General features: G+C 32.5%; 1 protein-coding gene across 4 annotated transcripts in view; it reads right to left on the minus strand.

Annotated features, from left to right (window-relative positions):
* Positions 1-4,333: 4,333 nt before the first annotated feature.
* The window catches only part of LOC127718281 (uncharacterized), a 28,690-nt gene continuing 6,018 nt past the window's right edge, over positions 4,334-27,005 (minus strand). For 2 of the 4 annotated variants that reach the window (XM_052224281.1, XM_052224282.1), the window contains exons 2-3: positions 6,508-7,233; positions 4,334-5,070 (exon numbers count right to left, since the gene is read on the minus strand). In XM_052224281.1, the coding sequence (XP_052080241.1) occupies positions 4,760-5,070; positions 6,508-7,147 (951 nt within the window). In that variant the 5' untranslated portion in view covers positions 7,148-7,233 and the 3' untranslated portion in view covers positions 4,334-4,759. Of the gene's footprint in view, positions 5,071-6,507; positions 7,234-11,947; positions 12,023-17,432; positions 17,634-27,005 lie in introns of those variants that run through there. The other 2 variants (XM_052224280.1, XM_052224283.1) reach the window with 2 other exon arrangements.

The following is a 27,005-nucleotide window of genomic DNA, read 5'->3' on the forward strand; positions in this document are numbered from 1 at the left end:
AATGCGGTACGTCTTTTGCAGATGATGAGAACAACAGAAACCGTTTTAACGTTTCTATCCCAGCTAATTTCCTGTAGTACCGAGCAAGCCATCGCGATAAAGCTATTTTACAGAGAGGTAAATAGATTTGACAATAACTGATTCATTTACTAACGTAGTTTAAATCAGATCTTTGAAAAGTTTCAGATACTTATAATTTAATCAGATACCGTATCATATCTTTCATCTTAATTTCTCGACCTTATAATATATTATCAAGCTTGAAATAGTGAACTATTCCAGTGGCCATCCGGCCTACCACTCATTAAATGCGTGGCAAGTACCTCCACTCCCGAGGTTCACATTTGTGGTTATATTGTTGTTGGCTGGACTTTTTTTTATTGTGTGTGTGTTTTCCCCCGACATATTGTCTACAGCAGTTCATGCATTTTCCAGATTGCTTGATGCATTCATTCATTTTCGGTGTTTAATGCCACTTTCAGCACTATTGGCTATTTTATGGCGTCTGGTTTTTATTGGTGGAGTAGCCCGGAGAGAACCACCGACCTTCGGCAGGAAAACTGACAATCCTAGTAAATCAAAATAAGAGTGGAACGTATCTGCCACGTGCGGGGTTCGAACTTGCAACCTTCATGTTGACAGCTAGTTATACAGTAGTCGAATTACTGAGACCACTCGGTCACCAAGGCCCCTGTATTTTCGATGTCTATTGGGTAATCTATTTATCATGACAATGTCCTTTTGACGAGTAACTATTATGTCAATATAAGCCAAACGAAGAAAGAGTTTTAAAACTAAGCTCAACACAACACATATTTTTATATATTCTAAAATTTAAGAGGGTCTGAATGGGGTTTTCAGAATAGAGAATAATAGGCAAAATAGATAATGAATAGAGAAAATAGAAAATTGAAAAGCATAAAAAAAAGAGAATAAGGGGGTGTCAAAATAAATAAATAGAGAATATTTGGCAAAATGAGAGAAAACATGTTTAAAAATTGTAAGAATAAAGAAATGAAGGACACACCATCCGTACCCTCATTTATTCACCAAAACCCTTGGACTGCCGCAAATGATCTTGACTGCTGTTTTTTTTTCAGTACCCGATTGCCCGATTGTTATCTTCAAACGTCTTATTTTTGTTTTTACTTTCAAAGGATGGTGCTATAACGTAATACCGTGTTCAAACTGCAAAGATTCAATATGTCCAAGTGGTAGAAATGTAATAAAAGGTAAACATTATGTAAAACAATCGGATTAAAATGTAGACTGGTTCCCTGTCCTTTATCTGTTTGGCTCTGACAGATAAAAGCACCCTTGACCACAAGGGTGACTCAGATACCCGTATGTTGCAAGATAGAGAACCAGCCTTAGAATGCAGGTCGGACCGTCCTGTTTCCACGCTTCGCATACAAGGATCTGAAAACGCCATTCTACTTTCTGTTTTAACGACATTTCGGGATCCTCAGGTCTTGTCGTTATGATAAATTCAAAAATTTATTGGTTGATATTATATTTCTCAAAACAGAAAGGAGGACGGCGAAGCTTGGTTACCTGATCTGTATTTTAATCAGATTGTTAAGTAAAACAAATAGACTTTCACGAGAAGCTTTTGATGATCCACTTAAGGCACAAATAGAATTTAAATATCAGGTATCACTTGCAGACTAGAATAAAAATAAGAAGATGTGGTAATTAGACAACTATATGTCAAAAGTCAAGAATTAGAACTACAACAGAAACCATTTCGGACACAAGTTTGAAACCGTGATCTCTTAAATGCGACACTAGATTCATTGATTTATTGAAATAAGGGTATTGAAAACTTAAAATGGAAAAATTTCTAGACAGCAGCCTAGTTTAAAACATTGTATCATTAGAAACAGTTTCTCTTTGATCATTTTGCATATAACAACTTTGGCTGATATGCATAAAACCACCTAAGTTATCCAATATCCAATCGAAGTACTAATTTATCGTAGGACATGTAGAAAAATCCATCCGTTCCGAACAAATCTTAACTTAAGTGGCTTTATGCATACGGGCCCTGATCTGTAAATATTGCTCATCTTTTGTAAAGTAATAACTTTTAATTTGAAATCGTTTTTACCTAACACTGGGTCGATGCAACTTTTGGTTAATAGGCTCCTTCAGGGAAAACGGTAGGATTTATTCTTCCGTAGGCGACAATACTAACATTTTCTAAATTTACTACTTTTTATAATAAAAACCTGGACAAAACAGTTATGTGTGGTATTAGTACTTTATTATTCTGTTTTAGAATTTGAAGTCAAATAGTATCATGACCATCTTCCAACGGAGCTTGTTTATGGTATCCATGCCCACCGTCATTTTAACTCAAGTTTATGAAAATTTGGAAGTCTCTTCGAATAATTCTCAAGAAATATTTCAATGGGTTTCAAAATTTATATTGTAAATATACACACTGCAGTTATTCATGAATAAATAAAAAAATATATTTACCCTTACATCCAATGACAGCACTCCTAAGTTGACTTCCTTCACCTGCCTTGGGTACACAAAAGGCCAACCTAAAGCTGGGTAAATGTAATACTACTTTTTTCCCTTCACAGTTATAGCAGCCATGTAGAATAGGGGGCAGGTTTTTAATAATGGAGGTAACAATGGTTTGAAAAATACCGGAAAACATCATTAAAACAGAACAGTTGCTTGGAAACATGCATAGAATTTCCCGTACTTTCATACTATCCAAAAAATCTGCCCCCTATTCAATATAGCCGAAATAACCGTGAAGTGGCCTATAATATTGTCAGTTCCCGGTGGCAAAGCCCACTTTATAGCAAGTGGTTATAGGTGATCATAATGATGCGATCCTACAATTAATTTTCCGGCCATAAACTCTAGCTGTAATTTTGCTAAAAGGTTGAATTTTACTCACTTGTCGTCCACTTGCAAATAATTCAGGCGTATTGGGGACGCGAACAAATTAATCAAAGTGCTTGATAGTACTATAGAAAAGATTGGATGTAATTGGTTTGAAATAAGGCATTTTACCTGCAGGTTAACACAAACCTCTCCGGGTTTTTAAAGCTTTGTTCATGATGGTTAAATTAAACATGTAAAAAAAGTTAAATCACTTTCGGAAATGCCAATGCGGTATTCATTATTTGCCAAATATTCAAACCTGTTGAAATAAAATTAAATAGACACTTCGATTGAACAACAAAATTATTAACAGTCAACTTCATTGGGAAAGTATGATTTTTAGTTCTATAAGAATTTTCCTTTTCAAAAACTACAGACTTAAAATAGAAATTGATGTATTGATCAAAAACATTTTCAAACGAGAGCACACACTTTTTGGCGGATAGGCAATTCCGAACTGACAGAACACCAACAAAGAAACTGACCAAGATGTGATGATATAAGCCTTTGATGCCGTAACACATTTTTTGGAGTATAAAATAAATCAGTTGCTTTCGAGTTCAAATTTTTGGGAAGCTAAATATATAAGCGTTCGGGAGATAAACACGCGAAATGTACAAGTAGAATAATCTAATCTTATCCATGATTTTTTTTGGCTGATCTTTGATTGCTTAAGCTCGATTTATTCAAACTTTATACTCTTTTTTATCCTTTTAAATCAAATTAAGATGTAGAAAATGTATACAGGATAACTAGGAAGTACATGAATGGGTTATGATTTTGCTATGAATTATTATTGGTCGTGATTATCACAAGATTTTAATATATGAATGGGAAATGTTTGAGAAATCCCAGCTACTGTTTGTCCAGTTTAGAACCAGACTAGAATTAGCAAAGGGAATTAACCTGTGTTAAGAGTGTAAAGTAACAAAATCAAATCGACAATTGGCAAATAAGCTACTACAGATTCGGCCTTTTCGCATTGGAAGTTATTTGTTTCCTGCATATTTAAAAAATTCATATACCGGTTCTCTATTATCATCAAGGACATATCTGAAGCGTACACAAGAATCATGAAAATACGTCTAGTGTTGACGTTTGATGCCAGAAGCTTACTTATATTAAAGACGTCATATGTTTAGGTGACGGAAGATGACAACGTTTCAACGATTATTAATTTGTGAGATTTGTACTGCAAAACAGTGATTAAAATATGCAATGTTTTATTCATTTTGCAATATAATGGAGATAACCGTTTTGCATTATAAGCTTGGTCTATGTAAAACTTAGTTTTAAATAATTTCTCATTAAAAAAGAAGTTTCTTCAACCATTACGTTTTTTCCCATTATTTATCGCCCTCAATTATTTTTGAATGTATAGTAGTTTTTGTAAAATAAAACAATGGACAAACAATTATTGTCAGCATACCTTTGAAGTGTTGTCTTTAATGCATATATTTGTTACACATTATTATTTCATATTATATATAAATTTGACTTTTCATTGATTTAAACACGGCCATTTGTCCTTCATCTTCAGTATAAAAAAGAAGGTTGCCTGCGGCTCGAGCTGGTCAATGTATTTGTCAGTCACTCCAGTACTTCTGTCCTTTGTTGGGTAGACTGTAAACAACACGATAATGTCCATTTTATAAGTTATTAGTTGTAAGAATTATAAGAACGCAGCTCAGTGCACATAATTATGCTCTTTCTGTTACCATAGATGCATAAAGCTAATATTATACATCTATATCGTTACTGACTCCACAGACCATCTGACAATAAAAAAAAACAATATAAAAACTCTCAGTGTAATAATGTTCATTGTAATTGAGTTTAATACTCGCGACCTTTACTTAGATAATGGACTTTCAACGGTGTATTTAAGTGGAGTGTAATGATCTGAATTCCTTTCATTCTCAGACGACGGCAAACACATTTGCTGTGACAAATACCAAAGTAAAAAGATATACAAAATTAAAACAGTCATACTGGGAATCAAATCATCTGACGTTAAACTGTAACACAAGTCCAATATCCAGGACACCGGTCTGATAATCCATATTACCAAAAGGAAAATTAATAAGATGCATTTCTGTGTCATATCATTCATATCATGTTTCTCCTTCTCTTGTGTTGTACCTGACTTATTTATCTGCCAATCTGAAAAAGTAAGTACATATAAATAAGAAGATGTGGTATGACTATGATATGAGTGCCAATGAGACAACTCTCCATCCAAGTCACAAAAGTTAACAATCATAGGTCAAAGTACGGCCTTCAACACGGAGCCTTGGCTCACACCGAACAGCAAGCTATAAAGGGCCCCACCATGTCAGATTCTGTCTTTTGAGAATTACCTTAGTTACGAGATATTCCATTTTTCCGCGTCTTATTTCATTTTAAACATGTAGCAATCTCGTGACAATATGTTCACGAGGGGTACGAGAGATTGTGTTCTTACCCTAGTCGAGTTAACGGTTCTGTGTCTAGATTGTTGGATTTAGGTGTAATGACAAAGACTGGTGGGCAAGGAATTCAAATCTAGAATGCCATGTATTCCGCGGAACGGTATCTAATAGTTGCGATTTTAAAAATCCGGTTCTATCTAGTAAAATGAAGAGTATATTCATATTGTTTATATACTAATACAACTATAATCGACTTGGTTATGTATGTTATGTTTTTTCCAACTGACGGCATTTCGCATCCAGGGATCCATTTGCCCGTATAGAAATTTTACACAAATCTTCTTAAATAAGATCAACGAACGATAACTATAAGATAACTCCATTTTGTTTTACACGTGCTAAGATCTGTATGATTCATATAAGTACTCAAATATTAAAAAAAATATGGGTCTCATCTTGAAAATATTTTTCACTTTCGCTAATCAAACAACAATCGATCAATAAGTTAAGGAAAGGCAGGTGTAGTGTAATGGCCATTTTTGTTCATGCAACATTTTGACAATATATTTGGTTTGAATATTATTTGCTTTAATCTATACATGGTTGTGAAATTCGGACTGATTGGCAGACATCTTGAAAATGGCCGCCATATTGGATTGGGTCCATAGCTTAAATTGGCTACCAAATATATATCTACAATTATGCAAAGTTTTATGCTTTTATCATCAAACCCAGAATTCTAAAAATATGCATGAATCAGCTGGACCATATACAATTGGTACACATTTAAAAAAAGTTTCAACGATAACTGTTTTTTTTCCATTATTTATCGCCCTCAATTAATTTAAATGTATAGTAGTTTTGGTAAAATAAAACAATGGACAACAATTATTTTCAGCATACCTTTGAAGTGTTGTCTTTAATGCATATATTTGTTACACATTTTTATTTCATATATATAAATTCAAATTTTGACTATTTTTTATACCATTTTATTGACCATATTTTTAAATTTCAGCATCCAAGTATTTCTATTCTTTTTTTTTAAGGGGGGCTTTTTTCTCTATTTTTTAATTTTTTCCCCGTTATTCTGCAACTTTTGCCCTTTATTCTCTATTCTGTAGACCCAATCCAGACCCTTTTAAATTAACATGATTTTCAGATATTCTTATCGTCTACATATACTTACTTTGTTTAAATATTTCTAAGATATCCTTAATGTTGTAAAACAGAATTGCAGTGCTTGGTATATATATTAACGTGTATTCCAAAGCATAACACGAGGCTGGGCTGCAATATTCGCACACAAATGATGTCATTGTGATGTTTATCTGATTGTACAAGGAGTTAGAGAATGACATGTCACAACCTCCGAATATATGCGCAAAATTGTTACCATAGTAACATAGAATAAAAATAGTTCTCGTTCCAATGATAAACAACAAGGCAGTAGAAATATATGTTACATATACAAATTTCCGAGTCGTTGACCTCAAAATTGAACTTTCTGATATTGTGATTACAGCGAACGTCGATACGAAGCAGACGACAGGTAACGAGTACATATCTTTCATAAATATATCAAAACTGCACAAATTAGAAGTTTTCCACATCCAATTTATAGAAAAGAAGACCTCTTGGAGAAATCCAATGAACAAAGATATGAAAAAAGTCTTTGGTGTGTTTTGGTTGTCATACTTGGAAAAGAATGATTTGATGGCTTTGTCCAATAGTATTGCTACTCCTCCGCCAAGTGTGATTACAATGCAGATAACTTGGAAAAATTCAACGAACTTTGTTGCTGAATGGAATGTCATGCTGTCTGACATATTTTCCACTCCTGTTATTTTCTATTTTTGACTCTTCTGTCGTCTCTGTTGATCACTTGGTTATAACGTCAATTATGTGTAAATAGCTGTAAAGAAAAAGGAACAACATAAATATTAATTCTTGACATGATGACGTCTATACTGTCATTTCCAACTTCCGAAGCAAGTTCGTCGACCCTCCGAACATTTCCGAAGTACTGCGTTTGATTGTCGAGTTATCGAGCGTCAGATGTTTTATTTTTGAGAAATTTTAACGAATATTGCACTTTTCTAAAAATACAGTGCTCTATTCATATGTTATTTTAAAAGTTGTCACCAGCTTATCCCAAATCGACGATAGCAATTATTCGGTACTTGCTATTAATTCCATTAATGGGTAATGAACTAAATGAACTATTCTAAATAACTTCCATAAAAGATCAAATCAGTAAACCATTCAACAGTAAAACCCATTTCAAATTAGTGATCTTTGTACCATGAAGTGTGTAAGTTCTCAATATTTTCCGGGACTAACAGTTCACCAGCAGAGGTATCGACCCGTGCTGGTGAATGAAAATAATACTAAATTTCGTGCTCCGAAACCTTTCTTGGTTTACCGTCATCAGGAACGCTCATAAAAAAACATTTGAAAGCCGCCCTGAGGGATGTATAAATAGTCTAGTTTTACGGAAGGACCAAATATAGAATACTAAAAATCCGGTTAACCGGATCGTTTTTCAATTTTAATAGATTTGATATAAAAATGTAATGATATCAATAATGCATTTTGTTGAATTGTCTGAAATTGAATGTATACTGGGCTGAAATACTGAGTGGTACGAGTAACATGCTTAATCATCTCAAATTGAAACACTCCACGAATTTTTCTGTGAGACCCCAGAGAAAATGAAACAATCAGCGCTCTAACACTTTGTCAATTCGCCGAGATCAAGAAGATTTTCATGTTCTCAATCACAAACGCCACAGTAGATATAGTATAGTATTGGATTATCAAAAGTAAAACTTCACCAGGAATGCCCAAAGCCAAGCCTTATAATGCCAATGATAAACTTCAATTCATCGTATCAAAAACCGTGCATTTGAAGGGTACTTGTAGATAAGGCCTTTTAACATCAACTTATTTTCGGTTAACCGGTCGAAAGATTATCCGAGTAACCGGGTAGTCAAAACTGTTCAACTTGACAACACTAATGAATACGTAGAAACGTTAGTAGGAACTATACATGTATGACCAAAAGAGACCTAATAACAAAACATTTGAAAGCCAAGGATGTATAAATACGTAGAAACATTAGGAGCTGTATGTTCAAAAGGGACTCCACTTGAATGACTAGTAAGAAATTTGGAAAGCCAGTACAAAAGAGGGCATTCAGGATAGAGTTAGAAACCCGGGATTGCAAAACATTAGCTACAGATCCTTAATTTTGTTTTGCCAGGGTTCTTTCACGACAGAGAAAATGACCATCTCAACCATTGATATCATATGTATCGTTCCAATTAAAACCAGACGATACAGTGTATTTATTCGTCCCTTACGGCCAAAATGGGCGACCCTAGGCCGAGGGCTCTTTTCACAAACAAATCTTACAACAAAAATATATCGTAAGTTATACTGAATTGTTCAAGACTTGCGTGTATTTTTTCTCCTTAGATTTTTTTGTGAAATGAGTTGCTCGGTCTTAACTACCGGACGATAGTCCAGCTAACTATATTTTATGCTCCAAGATACCAGACAAGACAAGACAAGACAAATACTTTATTAAAGTCTCACCACTTGTTACATATAAAATATACAGCTTTTTAAAACACAAGTTAACAACAAGAGCCACTCTATAAAGAGTTATGAGAGACTATAAAACAATTTTTCTTAAATTATGATACAAATACAAGTCAACTATCATGAGTATAAAATACATTTTCGCTTTATTAAAATTTCATAGCAGATTTTGGCAGTATAAAATACCATATTTTCATTTGTAAAAAGAAATATAAATTATAAAAAAATAACATTACGAATATCTGAATATACAGGACAGTTTAACAAAACATGTTTTTCATCTTCAACGTCATCAATACAGTTAAAACATAATCTATTTTCAATATCAATATTTTCATAACGACCAGTTTCAATTCTGATTGGTGCTACGCCACATCTAAATTTGGCTAAAGCACTCCTGTATCTACCTGGTATATTAAAAATCAAATAATTTTCTACACCATATACATTTTTAAACATTCTATATGTACGTAATTTATTTTTATCATCTGAAATAATTTTGTCATACCATTCTTCCTTAAATTTTTCAAAACATACATTTTCAATATTCTTAATTAAATCCTTGTTCAAAATATCACCATTGCACAAATATTCCATATCAAGTTCTTTAAACTTATTTTTTACTCTAAAATGCCAATTTTTTACTTTTTTACATGTGTTACCCCATATATACACTTTTTTATTTACTCTATTATCATTCATTTTATTAAATCGTGTCCAGTTTCTAAAAACACTAGTCCACTGTTTGATTTTGCACGGCATCCAGCCCATGTCACCATACAAAGACATATTAGGTGTGTATTTTCCTACACCCATGAAAAAACGCATGGCTCTATTTTTAATACTATTTATACATGAAAAATCACGTGTTCCCCATATAGAGGCACCATAATCTATTACAGACCATACAAGTGTATCAAATAATTTTGTAAATGTACAATATTGAAAACCACCGTTAGCTTTACATTTAGATATCAACAGACCCAACGATCTACTAGCGGCTTTAGCAACTGCTTTTGCCATATTATCATAGCTTAAATGCTCAGTAAACAATAAACCTAAATATGTGTATTGGGAAACAATATCAATATTGTTACCATTAAACAAAAATGAAAAATTTGATCTAGATACAGACTGTGTTCTAAAATGTACTATTTTAGATTTTTCTAAATTGACAGTAAGGTCATTAGTACAACACCATATATTCAAAACATCTAATATTTTTTGTAAATCACCCTCACTCTCAGTGATAAAAACAAGATCATCTGCATATAACAACATGTTAACTTTATGATTTTCAATGTTTATACCTATATTCAATTTCTTAACCTCATCAACAAGATCATTTATATAAATATTAAATAACAAAGGCGAAAGGATACACCCTTGTTTTAGACCACAATTTACATCAAACCATGTCCCTTTGGCAAAGCATATATTATATGGCTTACAAAATTCATTCAATTTGCGATGAAAGTTTTTTAACCTTTATCGGGAATTGTCATTAACAAAGGTAAGCAAGGATGTAAAATAATAATCAATGATTCGATTAATGGCGAAAACAAGAGTACTAGAAAAGAATAAAAACACTGACGACAAAACAACTTTAACAAATGTAAATAATTAACTGCATACACTTATTATATTTTAATGATTTTAATATTTTTTAAAGTGTTTATACGCAATGTCATGCCAATTAAATTTATTTTCAATCGATTTTAACCGTAGGGATGTGCATAGACTTCAATTTATTCAATACACCATGAGGGTCTGGGTGGGGTTTACAGAATAGAGAATAATAGGCAAAAAGAGCAGAATAAATGGCTAAAAATATAAAGAATAGAGAGTAATGGGCAAAATAGATATAGAAAAGAGAATAATGGGCAAAATAAATAAAGAAAAGAGAAAATTGGTATTGAAAATAAGAATAAAGAAATGCCCCCCCCCCTCCAGATCCTCTACCATTATATGAACAATCAACGGTTAGGAGACGAACTATCGACCGAAAGCGCGGACTCATGATGTAATATAAAGTTCAATATCTAATATACAATAAAAAAAGACGCGTTCAGGAAAATAAACATGTTTTCAATTTTGTTCATTTTTTAATCTTCATCTAAGTAAATCAATAACCATAGCTGGAGAAATATTTGTTTTTGTTACAATACAAAAATTACTTATGTGACAAAAAACTATTATATTCTCCCAACACCTCATTTGCCTGATGTTGAATAGCCCATTAGTATATATTATACAAGACGTGTTTTGTTTATTTGTGTCGTTAGGTTGCGTATACCTCATAGCTTCTTTTTTTTCAAACAGCTTCAAATCATAGAAGTGTCGGAATTGGGATTCGGATAAGTGGGTAGATTTTGGGTATGTGGGAAGATTCTAGTATGGGGGTACTGAATTGATCGGGTATGCTTGACAAAACCAACAGCACACCTTGTGGGCAATGGGAGATGAGCACGATCCGGAAACAGTCATAAGTAAAACTAGAAATTAGTTTTACGCTCTTCATTTTTCAAATCGCATTATAAAGTGTATGAGATGAAATCACAATCAACAATATTGTTATAATATGAGAATAATGCGAACCAAAATGTAGTGTATGAGCAGAATGCGTTCAGAAATGTAGTGTATGAGCAGAATGCGATCAGAAATGTAGTGTATAAGCAGAATGCGATACAAAATTTAGTGTATGAGCAGAATGCGATACGAACTGTTATGTATGAGCAAAATGTGATACGAACTGAAGTGTATGAGCAGAATGCGATACGAACTGTTATGTATAAGCAGAATGCGATACGAACTGTAATCGTGTCGGTTTAAAGCTCATTAGAGCTTATGTTATGTCCTCATTTGTAGTGCTTGAGCATAATGCGATACCTAATATTTGAAAATAAAACAACTTTCAAATTATAATTGCTTAACTAATTACACTAATGTGTTTCACCACTCGAAAATTTCCCTGCATATTTCACATAAAAACACGTTTAAAAATAATATTGTCAAAAACTTACATTTATAGGTCCCGGATTTTTATAAAACGTTTACTGTTAAATGTGTACAATTTCTTATACCTATAAGGAAGCATTCATATGACATGTAATGCATGACTGAGAAATTATTATGTAAATGCCAAATTTAAAATTGAGCGTCATTTTCCCTTTTCTAGCCATATATTTTATTCGTGTAGACATTCATTTATTTCTTCAAACAGTGACTTCTCGTGCAGAAACTCATATTTTTCTTTAAACAGTGACTATAAATCATATATACATATTACATTATTATGCAAAAATACTGCAGACATTTCTTAATTTAATGGTTAACATTTAATTGGTTGACAAAAATATCTTTGACATTGAAAAGGGGAAGTAACTCTGTATTGAAACTTCGAGTACTAATTTGAGGCTCTTAATTTAGATACTATTAACGACCTTATTTAAATAACGTCTTTACATGTCTATTCACACGCTCGAATAGAACTGTTATACATGAGGGTCTGGATGGGGGTCCTTCATTTCTTCATTCTTTAGATTTTAAGATCAGTTTTCTCTATTCTTTTTATTAGCAGAGACAAGAAGATAAGATAAGATAAGATAAGATAAGATAAGAATTTTATTAATCTAATCAAGAACCCATAAAGGGCATCATTTACAACAATATTAAGCACAATATGATTGGAAAAAAGAAAAACTAGATCCTAATATAATACTATCATATTATGGACAGGATCAGAGCCTAACACATCATGTGTCTTACATAACTATAACAATAATTTCATAATAATTAAATATTATTTTATATATTTTGTATCCACCTGGATCTTATTTCTAAACACTTAATTATATAATTGCCTAGGCACATAAGAGTTGGTAAATGCTCATTTGTGAACAGCCAGAAATATTTTTTATCCTTGGGTAATTCTTTAAAATTATTACAAAAACTGTTTACTTTATCCCATAATAATTTTCTCTGTTCGTTATATAAAGGACAACTTACTGTGAAATGGGTCTCATCTTCAATAGAATTTGATCCATGTGATAGGCAGTGATGACATAGACGCTGACTTCTCTCTATGTATTTTTTACTATATCTATCTTTCTCAATTTTAAGATCATGTGCACTTATTCTCAATTTACATATAGCTCTTCTTATATTAAAATCTTTAATTGATAAATAAGCCTCCTTTACGAAGTCAGTCTTGAGGTTGAAATAATTTTCTAATTTACTATTACCTTGAGATAAGGTATCAGATCTTTTGACCACCCAAAATGTTTTAAAACTGTTACAAAGTTTACATTTTACAAGTTTAATTAATTTATTGAGCTTTGTATTCAAATTTTGTATATCAAGTGATTGAAGGACATATCTCATAGATGAATACCAACAATTAATGTTTCCTGCATCTAAAATTTTATTACAATTATTATATTTTTATTAGCAGAGACATATATACACATGTGTATATATGTCTCTGTTATTAGTTTGATCCTTATTCTCTATTTTTAATATTTTAGCAACTTATTATTCTCTATTCTTTATTTTTGGCCTATTTTTCTCTGTTCTTTAGATTTTTTGCCCTTTATTCTGCACATTATGCCCATTATTCTATATTCTGTATACCGCATCCACGCCCTCATATATTTCACTAAAATGATGCATAAATACACAACCTGAGTAAATTTTAATAATCGATAGATAAAAGGTAAAAAGGATTTAATACTATATACATTGAATTTGGTGAATTTCATAATAAATAAGTTAAAATTATCTTCTGACATATTAAAAAAAGCTACAATTTGTAAAATCATATTTAAGATACCCTAAGGAGCTGGAATATCATATAAATATGATACAGTACACTACAAAATATAATATATAACCAGTCTAAAAGGGTACAACATCACCAAAAAATGACAATAAACGAACAAATGTAACTATAAATATTTCGGATAACAGATATCCTTCATCAGTATGAGCACGATGTAAAATGAATCAGATCAATCTATTCTGATTATTAAACTATAGCAATCTTGAATTCTATACAATAAAAAAAGTGAAACAGTTTCACCCGAACATCATATGTAGAGACGCTAATAAATTTTTTAAATTTCCAAAAAAACGACTCAAAGACATGCCTTAAATGAAAATAGAGCTGACGTCTCCTCTAATAAAAGCTGTTCAACTGCAGGATGGTGCAAGTCGTGTGGTAACAGACGATGTCTGACTTGCCAACAAATACTGAATACTCAAACAATTACTTGCCACTCCACTGGGTATGTGTACACTATATTTTGTAATGTAACTTGCAAAACACAGAATGTTGTATACCTTCTTCAGTGTCGATGTGGCATGCAGTATATTGGCGAGACAGAACAGCCATTCAACAAACGCATGAATGGTCATCGAAGTGACTACACCTGCAAGCCCGACCTCCCTGTAAGTCGTCATTTGATCTCAAAAACTTTACAATCACAATCATAGACCACAACGAGGGTTGGTCAAGGGCCAAAAGAATTGCTCGGGAAAGGTTTTGGATAAGAAAGCTAAGGACAGCTTCCTCAGAGGGCATAAATGAAAAAAACATAGAATGAGTCACTCATTTTCCCTACCATCACTCATTTTCCTGACATCATTTGTTTCCAGTTACTCCGGCTTCCTTACTTGACTCTTACAGTTTTAAGGATTCTTTTGGAATTTTTTGAATTTTACTAGTTTAAATACCAGGGTTCTTTTCATTTGGTAGAGATGTACAAGTACGTATCCACGTCCAATTATTTAACCTTAGCCCAAATTTACTATTATTTTTTCTTTTCATTATAAAACTGCTATTTATTTGGGATGATACATACGCAGCCTCTGTTTGACATATTTTACCAGCTTATATCGATCAGTGCTGTTTTTTTGGGAATGTATTTACACGCAGTTGTTGTAACATCTTAACTGACGTCATTTTGGAATTTTAGAGTTGTGCCAGTTCATATCTCTAATTACTATTTTCATTTTAGGCATGTCTTTGAGTCGTTTTTTGGAAATTAAAAAAAATTATTAGCGTCTCTACATATGATGTTCGGGTGAAACTGTTTCACTTTTTTTACTGTATAGAATTCAAGATTGCTATAGTTTAATAATCAGAATAGATTGATCTGAGTCATTTTACATCGTGCTCATACTGATGAAGGATATCTGTTATCCGAAATATTTATAGTTACATTTGTTCGTTTATTGTAATTTTTTGGTGATGTTGTACCCGTTTAAACTGGTTATATATATATATATAAAAAGTCTAAATTGAAAACAACGTTCAAACCTATGATTGCGTTGGATAAAAACCGCAATTTTTATACGTGTGCATGCAAAACAAATTTCTTGGTAGAGGGGTCTAAATACAGCACAAACAACAATTTCCAAAAGACCAAAAAAAGTGAAAAAGTCTATTTTAATTTTCCAAAAGACCAAAAAAGTATATTTTAACAAAACGCATTTGACTAACAGGTCGAACAACAAATGTTCTTAAACCCTGCTGACTGCCATTGGCGAATGCCAAATAAACGAATCACCGATGTAATAAATGGATCTTAATTATAAATTAATACTAAACAGAAAACAATAAACTTGCGGAAAAGATGGTATACCGCAAACAAAAGGTGCAAAGGTTTTTGTACACCATATCCGGATTTCGACAATTAATGTCTCTTCAGTGATGTTAGGAATCGAAACGGTATTTGGAAAGCCATACAATCTAGCTCAATATATATATATATATATATAAGATTATTATAAATAGTATTTAAACACGATTGTAAATTTAAAGAATTAAATGAATCAAAGTTATGTGACAATAAATAGTCTATGCTTTCATAATAGCCTATAACAAAATGATTATTTAAACTTTTAAGGTGGTACATAACACTACAGGGAGATAACTCTGTAAAAATCAGCTGAACGTTTTAATCACGTTCTATTGTTAGGGAAATATTAAGCTTCTCATTGATCAAAATTAGTGTTTGTCAAAACTGCTATATATCCAATGAAATTTTTCCGATAAAGTGTGTGGATCAATTTTTTTGAAATTTTTATATTTTTGTCAAAGGGTCAAAGCAAATATTTTGTCAAAATTTTATGAAAATTAAACGACCCAAATTAATTTTAGTCAAGGTGTTTGGTACCACCTTAATCAAGACTTGATGGCTAATATTTTCGAACGTCTTGTAATACTGAAAAACCTGGAGAATAGAAAAATGACTATTTTCAGAGTCGTCGCAAAGTGACCAAAAAGTGGTGGTCCGAAGGTTTTGACCACCAAAGATTTTGCAAGGACCGACACAATTATATATGGAATTTTACAATAGAAATAATAATGGGGATCAACAGCTTTTCTCCAAGGACCACCAGGGAAAAAGATTTCGAGAACTTTGAATTTTAGTATAAAATAGAAAGATATACATAGTCTTGTGGTTATTTGCTTGACCTGAAGTATCAATACTTGAACTGACCATGTTGACATTGTCAAAAAATAGTAAGTAGCAAATTCCAATAAATTAGATGTAATTACAAAGAATTAATTTATCTCTAAATATTTTATAAATTTCCTATAAATATTTGAAATAATATAAAAACGAAGTTTAAGTTTTTCCTTTTGCTGAAAACTAAAATTTCACAAAAATCTTAACTGAGAATAAAATTAACACTATTGACTATGACATTATTACCAAACGACTGTACACATCGACTAATGGACCAAGAGTAATACTGAAATGTTTGTACCCTTAAAATTACAACCCTTTGTGAATAAAAGCATGCAAATCCGGGTATGGGATTTTCTCGCCGCATTGAAGACCCATTGGTGGCCTTGGGCTGTTTTCTGCTTTTTTAGTCGGGTTGTTGTCTCTTTGACACATTCCCCGTTTCTATTCTCAATTCTAAAATAAATGTTAGTACACACATAAAACAAACTTAAGGTCCGGTCATGTCAATGAAATATAAATATGAAAAGTTGGATGAACTCAGAAATTTGAATATGTATGAATATACGAATGAAGCAAACACGATTATGAGTATTAAATAAATATATACAAAAAGATATGATTATCATCATCTGTGAAACTCTCGTTTTCAGTAAAAAAAATATACTCGGCGAGACTCGCTTATTAAAATGCCAATACAAATAAATCTCAGTTATATTTTCGACAATGTTTATATTGTTTTTTAAATAACAAATTAAAGGTTCTTATATGATTTAAGTTTTTAAATATACACTCATGCAATGCGTGATGCAATAATAAATAAATTAAAAAAAAAACAATCAGAAATCTACTGGGTGCGGATCCATGATTTTGAAAAAAAGGGAGGGGGACCTAGCAAACCAACGTTAGGAGTGACACTTGTAAAAAGTATATGAATTTATCCTATTTGCAGCTCCATAATGGGATGGGGATGGTCCCCTGCCCCTCTCCCTTAAATCCAGCTATGTGTACTCGCATCAGAAAAAATGCTTACCTGTTTGAAATGTTTAATATTTCCTACTGGTTAGCCAGACCGACATGTTGTCCTATTAATGTCTAAAGAATTAAACTTATATTCATAAACATTAAATATGAACAATGCGTGTTAAATCGTATAATCTGAGCTGGGAACAGTATATATCTAATATGTTCCTGATTTGAGAGAGTCCTTTTACAAATCATCGAATCTAAGGAAGTTTTAACACACAAAAAACAAACTATGCGTATTATTACCATTTAATTACGAGTTTAATAACTGTGTCGGACTGTATTTATATGATTTCGGTATGCTTAGGTAAAGAAAGGAATCGATTTGAAAAACTCGTATAATTTATGCCACGCGTCAGTGGGAACTAAACACTTTTTTTTCGAATTTCAATGTTATACAAATAATATGGTTAACTGGGGCGAATTAATTAGACATTTGCCCGTGGGACTGCAACGTAAACGGGTTTTTCTATGTAAACGGATATTCCGTTCATATTTTGTCTCATGTGGCTTTATACCCCGGTAGCTCACCCGATTATGTTACTGGTAGAGGGGATTCGGCCTGTGCTTTTACTCCAGGTCTTCAGACAGCATACTGACAATCCCAAGAACCAATAAATTCAACTAATGACATGTGTCAGGAACCCAGAAATGACAAGAGGTGACGATTGTGCCAAGCAATGAATTCGCCCATATAACAAATAACCAAGATCGATACAGTTTCATATTTAATAGACAAAGACAATAAACCAACATTGCTGTATCTCCATATGAAATTTAAGGGAGCTACCATTTGATTTTTATGGGGGGAGGGGGGGCTAGGATGAAAAATTTTGTACTGCATTTTTTTTTAGTTGTAATCTCTGTCCTGCCTTTTTATTTTTCACTCTATTCGGTCCTGCCTTTGTTTTTATTAGTTTATCCTGACTTTTTTACATAAATTGTCATCCTGCCTTTTTTTTGCAAAGTTGCTCATCCTGCCTTTTTTTTTACTCAAAACACCTATCCTGCCTTTTTTACAAATTTCATCCTAGCCCCCCCCCCCCTAAAAATCAAATGGTAGCTCCCTAATGATCATGTGGACCCTTCGACTAAAATGGCTGCATGTTCACCTCAAAATTTACTCTGAGTACAGACAAACCTGAGTATCTTGAAAAATTTTAAAGCATAGCATGCTCTAGATAAATAAAACTCAAATACATTTTCTCTTTTAAAAAATTAAAAACTGAACTGGGTTTTGCAGTGCACTTTTTTTCATTCCTCCAGAAGGTGCCAAAAATAAATACAGTAGGGAAAGAGGTTTGAGAACTTCCCCACAGATAATAATTGAAGTGAACTGTATTGATTGACATGGCCAATAGAGGGACAATAGATACCTGACAATAATTGGTGATCAAGTGTATTTCTGTATTCTTTAATTTTTTAGGTCGATTATCTATGTTTTACCCATTATTCTCTATACTTTATATTTAAGCACCCCATTATTCTCTATACTTTATATTTAAGCACCCCATTATTCTCTATTCTTTTTTCCCCCTTTTTTTTCTCTATTCTTTATTTTTTTCCCTTTTTTTTCTGTATTCTTTATTTTTTTTGCCATTTATTGTGCACATTTTGCCCCTCATAAATCATGTCATTACGGGAGTATTGACTACTAATGTGATGATACCCTCGAAGACTTGCAGTCCTTGAACAGCATCATGGCCTGGAATTTCAGCTTACACTAGAAAATAAAGGTAATTATTTTCCTTTACTCCATCAAGGTAGAGTAGTATGCGGATCGGAGCTGGGACTGCCGGGGAGTTTGCAGGCAACCCACAGATCACTCGAAGTGGTTTTGTAGCTTACAGAGAATGTATTCCGAATAGAGACATCGGATTAAACGTCTACATTTTGACCCAACGTGCCTGCGTATTTATACAGTACTCACAGCCAAACGAACGCTTGTTTTTAGCATAAGATTATAATAAATGGAGAAGGTGTCTTCGTATCTGTTACAAAGGTACCTATGAAGTGATAATGTTCTGCATATAACACAAGGGTCTGGATGCAGGGGTCCTTCAATTCTGTATTTTTTTATTTTTACGCCATTTTTCTCTATTCTTCATAAATTTTGAGCATTATTTTCTATTCTTTATATTTAAGTACCCCATTATTCTCTATTTTTGTTTTGGCCTATTTTTCTCTATTATTTATTATTTTAGCCCATTTTTCTATAGTATTGGCCCATTATTCTCTATTCTGTAAACCCCATCTATATATACTCTCTTACATAGTCGAACACAAGCTAGAATCTGGTAACTGGGTTGGGTTCAGTATCGTAGCTCAGTGCTACGTAGGGCTAAGTAGAATTTGACCACTGAACGTGTAGCTGGCCTAACCGCTAAATAGATTTAGATATATAGCCTAAAAAATATATGTTATCTAGAGAATCCAAAACGGCGTCGGAAAGATTCTTACTCATGACGTCATTTAAGAGGCTAGCTACGTAGCATATCGTTCAAAAGTAAAATAGCAAAAATACCGAACTCCAAGGAAAATTCAAAACGGAAAATCCTTTATCAAATGGAAAAATCAAAAGCTCAAACACATCAAACGAATGGAAAACAACTGATAGATATCTAAGACGTAGCAGTTATACTAGCTGCTACGATATTGAACGCACAACTAACAGTATTATCGCAATAGCAGGGATTTTTTAACACAAAATAAAGTACCGTATATGTGGATTCATTATTATTCGTGGGATACCAATTATCGTGGATTTCGCCGGTTCAGGTGAACAACGCATTTAAATGTTATATACGAAGCATAAATTTTCTATAGGCTTGTATGCAGTCTTGATCAGATCCATGAAATCAAATACACACGAAAATACAATTTTTCCTCAACCCCAGAAAATAAGTTCCCAAGAAACTGATTTAATCCACAGTATGATTTTTTTATAATCTTCAATACAGATTTAGTTCTACTTATAATCTACTATTTATTGCAAAATTACACAGATAAGGGTCAAGAAATACAAACAAACAATGATACAATTAAATACAATACAATACAATGAATAGAACACATTTTAAGAGTTCAATTATCAAATTTATGTAAAAAACAAATCATATGCTTTCTGACATGGGTCTGACCCCGTCAGTTCTAAAGACTGCCTAATAAAGACTCCAATATGACAAACAAGTTCAGTGGTGGGGTTTATAATGTGTGTTTAGTTTATCAAATTTAATAATGGTACATAGTTTTTAGATAAGCAAAAAAGTTAGAACGCAATGATATTATATAAAAATAAAAATAAAAATAAAAATAAAAATAAAAATAAAAATAAAAATAAAAATAAAAATAAAAATAAAAATAAAAATAATGAAAATAATAATAATATTAATGAATCAAAAAAATAATAAAAAAGTAATAATAATACGAATAATAAAATAAAAATAAAAATAATGATAATAATAATGATAATAACAATAATAATAATAATAAATGTACTTACAAATAAACAGAGAAGTCATTGCACAGTATCAAAGTAGAATTTCGGACTAAAAACAGTCCTCCATATTTTATGACCATTCCTATATATAACTTAAGTGTAGTGTTCTGATCTGTTTTAAAATCTAAATTGTCTTGTCCATTACAATAGATTGTATTTGTATTAGTATCGCCATTAGCCCTTTACAATAGGTAAAAAGTACAAAGGGAGCAACCCTCCTGCTGCTACTATGTGCTTAAATTAATACCGATATAACGATCCTATTAAAATATATAGTTTGTGAGGTTTGTGCTTGAACAATTGAGAATAACAATTAAAAAGAATCAGATGTGTGACCCACCATGACATTTCCAGGCTGATGGAGGTAAAGCGTCGTTGTGATAAAACGCCGCTAACTATGAACGTTAGGTCAAATTTTATATGATAATAATACTAATAGAAAATAATAAAAATAATAATAATAATAATAATGATAATAATAATAATAATGCTAGGAAGACAATAATACAACTTTCATGTGATATCTGTCGCTGGCGTTTATACTAGGCTAACAATAATAAAACATTCATGTGATACCTGTCGCTGGCATTTATACTAGGTAGACAATAACATAACTGTCATTTGATATCTGTCGCTGCCGCTAATACTAGGTAGACAATAATACAATAGTCATGTGATATCTGTTGCTGGCGCTTATACTGGGTAGACAATAATACAACAGTCATGTGACATCTGTCGCTGGCGCTTATACTAAGTAGACAATAATACAATAGTCATGTGATATCTGTCGCTTCCGCTTATACTAGGTAGACAATAATACAATAGTCATGTGATATCGGTCGCTGGCACTTATATTGGGTAGACAATAATACAATAGTCATGTGATATCTGTCGTTGGCGCTTATGCTAGGTAGACAATAATACAACAGTCATGTGACATCTGTTGCTGGCGCTTATACTCGGTAGACAATAATACGACAGTCATGTGATATCTGTCGCTGGCGCTTATACTAGGTAGACAATAATACAACATTCATAAGATATCTGTCGCTTGCGCTTATACAAGGTAGATAATGATATAACATTCATGTGGTATCTGTCGCTGGCGCCACTATACTAGATAGACAATTATACAACATTCATGTGATATCTGTCGCTGGTGCTTATACTAGGTAGACAATAATACAATATTCGTGTGAAATCTGTCGCTGGCGCTTATATTTGGAAGACAGTACAACAACATACATGTGATATCTGTCGCTGGCACTCATACTGGGTAGACAATGATACAACATTCATAAGATATCTGTCACTGGTGCTTATAAAAGTAGATAATAATACAACAATCGTGTGGTATCTGTCTTTTGCGCTTTTACTTATTAGACAATAACACAACATTCATGTGATATCTCTCGCTGGCACTTATACTAGGTAGACAATGATACAAAATACATGCAATATCTGTTTTTGTCGTTCATAATAGGTAGAAAATAATACAACAGTCATGTGATATCTGTCGCTGGCGCTTATACTAGGAAGACAACAATACAATATTTATGAAATATCTGTCGATGGCGCTTATACTAGGTAGACAATAACACAACATTCATGTAATATCTGTCACTGGCACTTATACTAGGAAGACAATAATACTACATTTCATGTGATATCTCTCGCAGGGGCTAATACTAGGTAGACAACAACACAAAATTCATTTGATATCTGTCGCTGGCGCCCTTATCCTAGATAGACAATAATTAGAACTTACAATTATAGACAATAGTACAACGGTCATGTGATATCATACTCATACTGGGTAGACAATGATACAACATTCATAAGATATCTGTCACTGGTGCTTATAAAAGTAGATAATAATACAACAATCGTGTGGTATCTGTCTTTTGCGCTTTTACTTATTAGACAATAACACAACATTCATGTGATATCTCTCGCTGGCGCTTATACTAGGTACACAATAATACAACATGCATGTGATATCTGTCGTTGGTGCTTATATTATGTAGAAAATAATACAACAGTCATGTGATATCTGTTGCTGGCGCTTATACTGGGTAAACAATAACACAAAATTTATGTGATATCTGTCTTTGGCGCTTATTCTAGGTAGACAATAACACAATATCCATGTGATATCTGTCGCTGGCGCCCTTATACTAGATAGAAAATAATACAACATTCATGTGATATCTGTCGCTGGCGCTTATACTAGGTAAACAAAAACAGATTAGTACAGTATGTCAGATTTGTTAAAAATGTATTCAATTGAGGATTTATTTGGAAATTAACAGCTAATATATATTGAGAGATGACTTTTGCTAAGATTTAATAGCTCTATATAGGACGGTTTTCTATTTTATATAATTTTCAACTCTTTTGACAAAATAAAAGTGTAAAATACTTTAATTATATCAGAGAGGGTCTGGATGAGGTTTACAGAATAGAGAATAATAGACCAATACTTTCAGATTAAAAAAAAAAAATAATAGAGCCAAAAAAAATAAAATATTTAAGAATAAAAGAAAAATAGGCCAAAAAATAAAGAGTACAGAATAACGAGGTGTACAAATATAAAGAATAGAAAATAATGGGCAAAAAAAATATAAAGAAAAGAGAAAAATGGCTAAAAAATTAAAGAATACAGAATTTAGGGACACCTTACCCAGACCCTCATACGAATGTAAGTGTCTTTAAAAGGATTATTTTCTTTTGTTAGAAAATAAAAATGTATATGTCTGTTAGGGCCAGTCAGTTATATGAAACGATAGTAGTAAAAAAAATATGATATATCATAAGGAAAATCCTTAAAATATCCATATATAAATAACATATTGATTGATTGATTGATTGATTGGTGTTTCGTGGCTGTCAGTTTTTATTGGTGGAGGGAGCCGGGGTGCACGCAGAGAACCACCGACCTTCGGCAGGAAAACTGACAATCCTAATCAATTAAGATTGGAGTCAAACGCTCCTGCCATGTGCGGGTCTCGAACTAACAACCTCAATGTTTACAGACTATATATATATATTATAAGAAAAAATCTTAAACTATCCATATATCCATAAAAATTTCCGGTATTCGTTAGAATCGAACTACGGGTATCTCGAAATATTTCTCTGGTGCGACTGACTTCGAGATAACGGGAGTTGACTGTTTATAGAAAGTATAACAGTATGCGACATTTATCATAGATTATAAAATAATGACCCATGTAAAGTCATTAATTATACCGATTAAAATAATCAAATTACTGAAGTACTGAACATCGGATGACTGCAAGTTCTTGTGGATGGTCACAAGCACTTGTCTCAGAAAAAAAACATCACATCTCTATACCTGAAAGTGAGGTTAATGTACAGATATATTTTTTTTCTTAGACAAGTTCGTGCGTGGATGATAAATAAATAACAGGGAATTCAACCTCACCGTAATAAATATGATATTGAAGTGATACAAATCAGTATACTCTGGTTTGTTGTTATATATTATATTAATATTTGTATATGACAGTTACATGTATATATAATTTTCATCCATTTGTATATCATTCTATTCAACTATATTAATAATAGTGCAGTGCAGTGCAATTGCATGGTGGACACTCTTCTGTAATAATTCGATTTTTCTAATAGATTGGATTTGAGTAGGCATTCATATTTTCTCCCATGCAAAGTTATCAGTCCTTGAGAGAGAGCGAGGACCGATAACTCTGCATGGGAGATTACAAACGTTCTTGAGATATTCTTCCGCATGCGTTAACAAACATTTTCTGTGCGTGTGCATAGATATTAAAGATTTTTTTACTTATATATATATTTCTAACGACAAAACATTTTCATATTATTAATTTATGTTCTAAAAAAATATTTTTAGGAGTATCCATTGAAAAATGAATCTATAACAAGCGATAAGGAATGTTATTTTGCACTCGATAATGTCCGCGTATTTATCATATTTATAGATCGGTTACAATCCCAACACGAAAGTTACGTAATGGAAATCTTGGTGACAGCAATACAACGGAATGCCCTCACGGTCATCCGATGTAAAAACTATAGTTTGTGAAAACGATATTCATCGTGTGTTGTTGCCAGAAGGGGTTTTACTGAACAATTCATCTTTAATACTATTTTAAGGTTTAGGCAGACACAATCTTTCCTTCCAATTAGTAGATTTAAAACTAGTACCAGAAAGCGTCTTTAACACACAGTTAAACTTTCGACACAAATAATGTGAAGTTCTATTAAATTATTGCTACATCATGTGGAAATTGGAAAAACAATACTGTGGAAGTATAAAACATTGTTGATGTACACCATACGTATTGGTATCCGTTTGTTTCGTGTACCTTATACACAATAAAATTTCCAAATTTACTCGTTTTATAAAAGGGAACAGCAACGTAATTAAAAGGCCGTGGGGAGGGATATGATATTCTATCCCGATTCTCAATTTTTGTAGAAAAATTGAACTGCCGGGAAAAAGAGAGAAACAATTATTCTGAATAAATTCGTTTTGAGTTATTGAAATCATAATCGGTTTAATGAAGCAAGTGGAAAAAAACGCAGCACCTTCCCCTCATTTTATAAAGTTAATATAATAAATTACTTACCTAAGGATTTGTATATTTTAAAAACCGAAACAATTTATTTGTTTCTAGCTTCATTTTGACGGTATATAAGTCTGATTTCATTTGATAAATTCTGACACCCCTCGATGCGTTATACGACAAGAAAAACTTTAAAATATGCATTAAAGATTGCATATTTTGGCGTTAATATTGATTCACTTATAGGGTCTTTGCATCGGCACTAAACACATTTATTTAAAAACCAGTTGTTGGCATGACACGGGTTATGTTCTTCTCATATATGGTATGATGGTATGATACTAAAACCCTAACGGGAAGGATTGTGCCTGATATTCATATGATGAAGACATAATCTTTCAATCAGTTTAATTGAAGTCTGGAGCTGGCATGTCAGTTAACTGCTAGTAGTCTGTTGTTATTTATGTATTATTGTCATTTTGTTTATTTTCTTTGGTTACATCTTCTGACATCAGACTCGGACTTCTCTTGAACTGAATTTTAATGTGCGTATTGTTATGCGTTTACTTTTCTACATTGGCTAGAGGTATAGGGGGAGGGTTGAGATCTCATAAACATGTTTAACCCCGCCGCATTTTTGCGCCTGTCCCAAGTCAGGAGCCTCTAGCCTTTGTTAGTCTTGTATTATTTTTAATTTTAGTTTCTTGTGTACAATTTGGAGTTTAGTATGGCGTTCATTATCACTGAACTAGTATATATATTTGTTTAGGGGCCAGCTGAAGGACGCCTCCGGGTGCGGGAATTTCTCGCTGCATTGAAGACCTGTTGGTGACCTTCTGCTGTTGTCTGTTCTATGGTTGGGTTGTTGTCTCTTTGACACATTCCCCATTTCCATTCTCAATTTTATGATGTATAACATAATTTACTTCATACATTAATGCCAGGTAAAAAGTACATACATCCGGTTTGTCTGAAGTGGAAACTATTTGTTCCAGCAGAAATTGATAATCCATATTCGAGGTGTTTAAAATCTGAAAATATCTGCTCGACAGAATTTTCATAGCTGGAACCATTAAAATGGCATCATAAAAATAACTGCACCGTATCAAATGTTTAATTGAGATGTAATCTTGTAAATTACCTTCTCTCTGAACTTTACACTCTGCATGCTAAGTATGGTAATGACATGCATCATGAATCTTAATAAAACTTTTAAAAAGGATTACTACAAGCTTTCATGCAGACAAATCAGTTTTGTAATAACTCCATAGCAACAAGTTTAAACTACATTTAAAGAAAAAGATAAAAAAAAAAATATTTTTATTGATAAAAATGAGCACATTTAAAATTCGCGTTCAAATAGGCCGTTTGAGATTACCCGGCTAGTCAAAAACTAATGTGTTCGTTACTGAAAATGTTGCCATCGAATGCTCCTTATCCCGATATACAAATATGGCATGGTATTGGTTGCAAAAATTTAATATTTTTCATTTAAATGCAATATTTCTTA

This window comes from Mytilus californianus, unplaced genomic scaffold, assembly GCF_021869535.1.
Source record: "Mytilus californianus isolate M0D057914Y unplaced genomic scaffold, xbMytCali1.0.p SCAF_10, whole genome shotgun sequence".
NCBI lineage: Eukaryota > Metazoa > Mollusca > Bivalvia > Mytilida > Mytilidae > Mytilus > Mytilus californianus.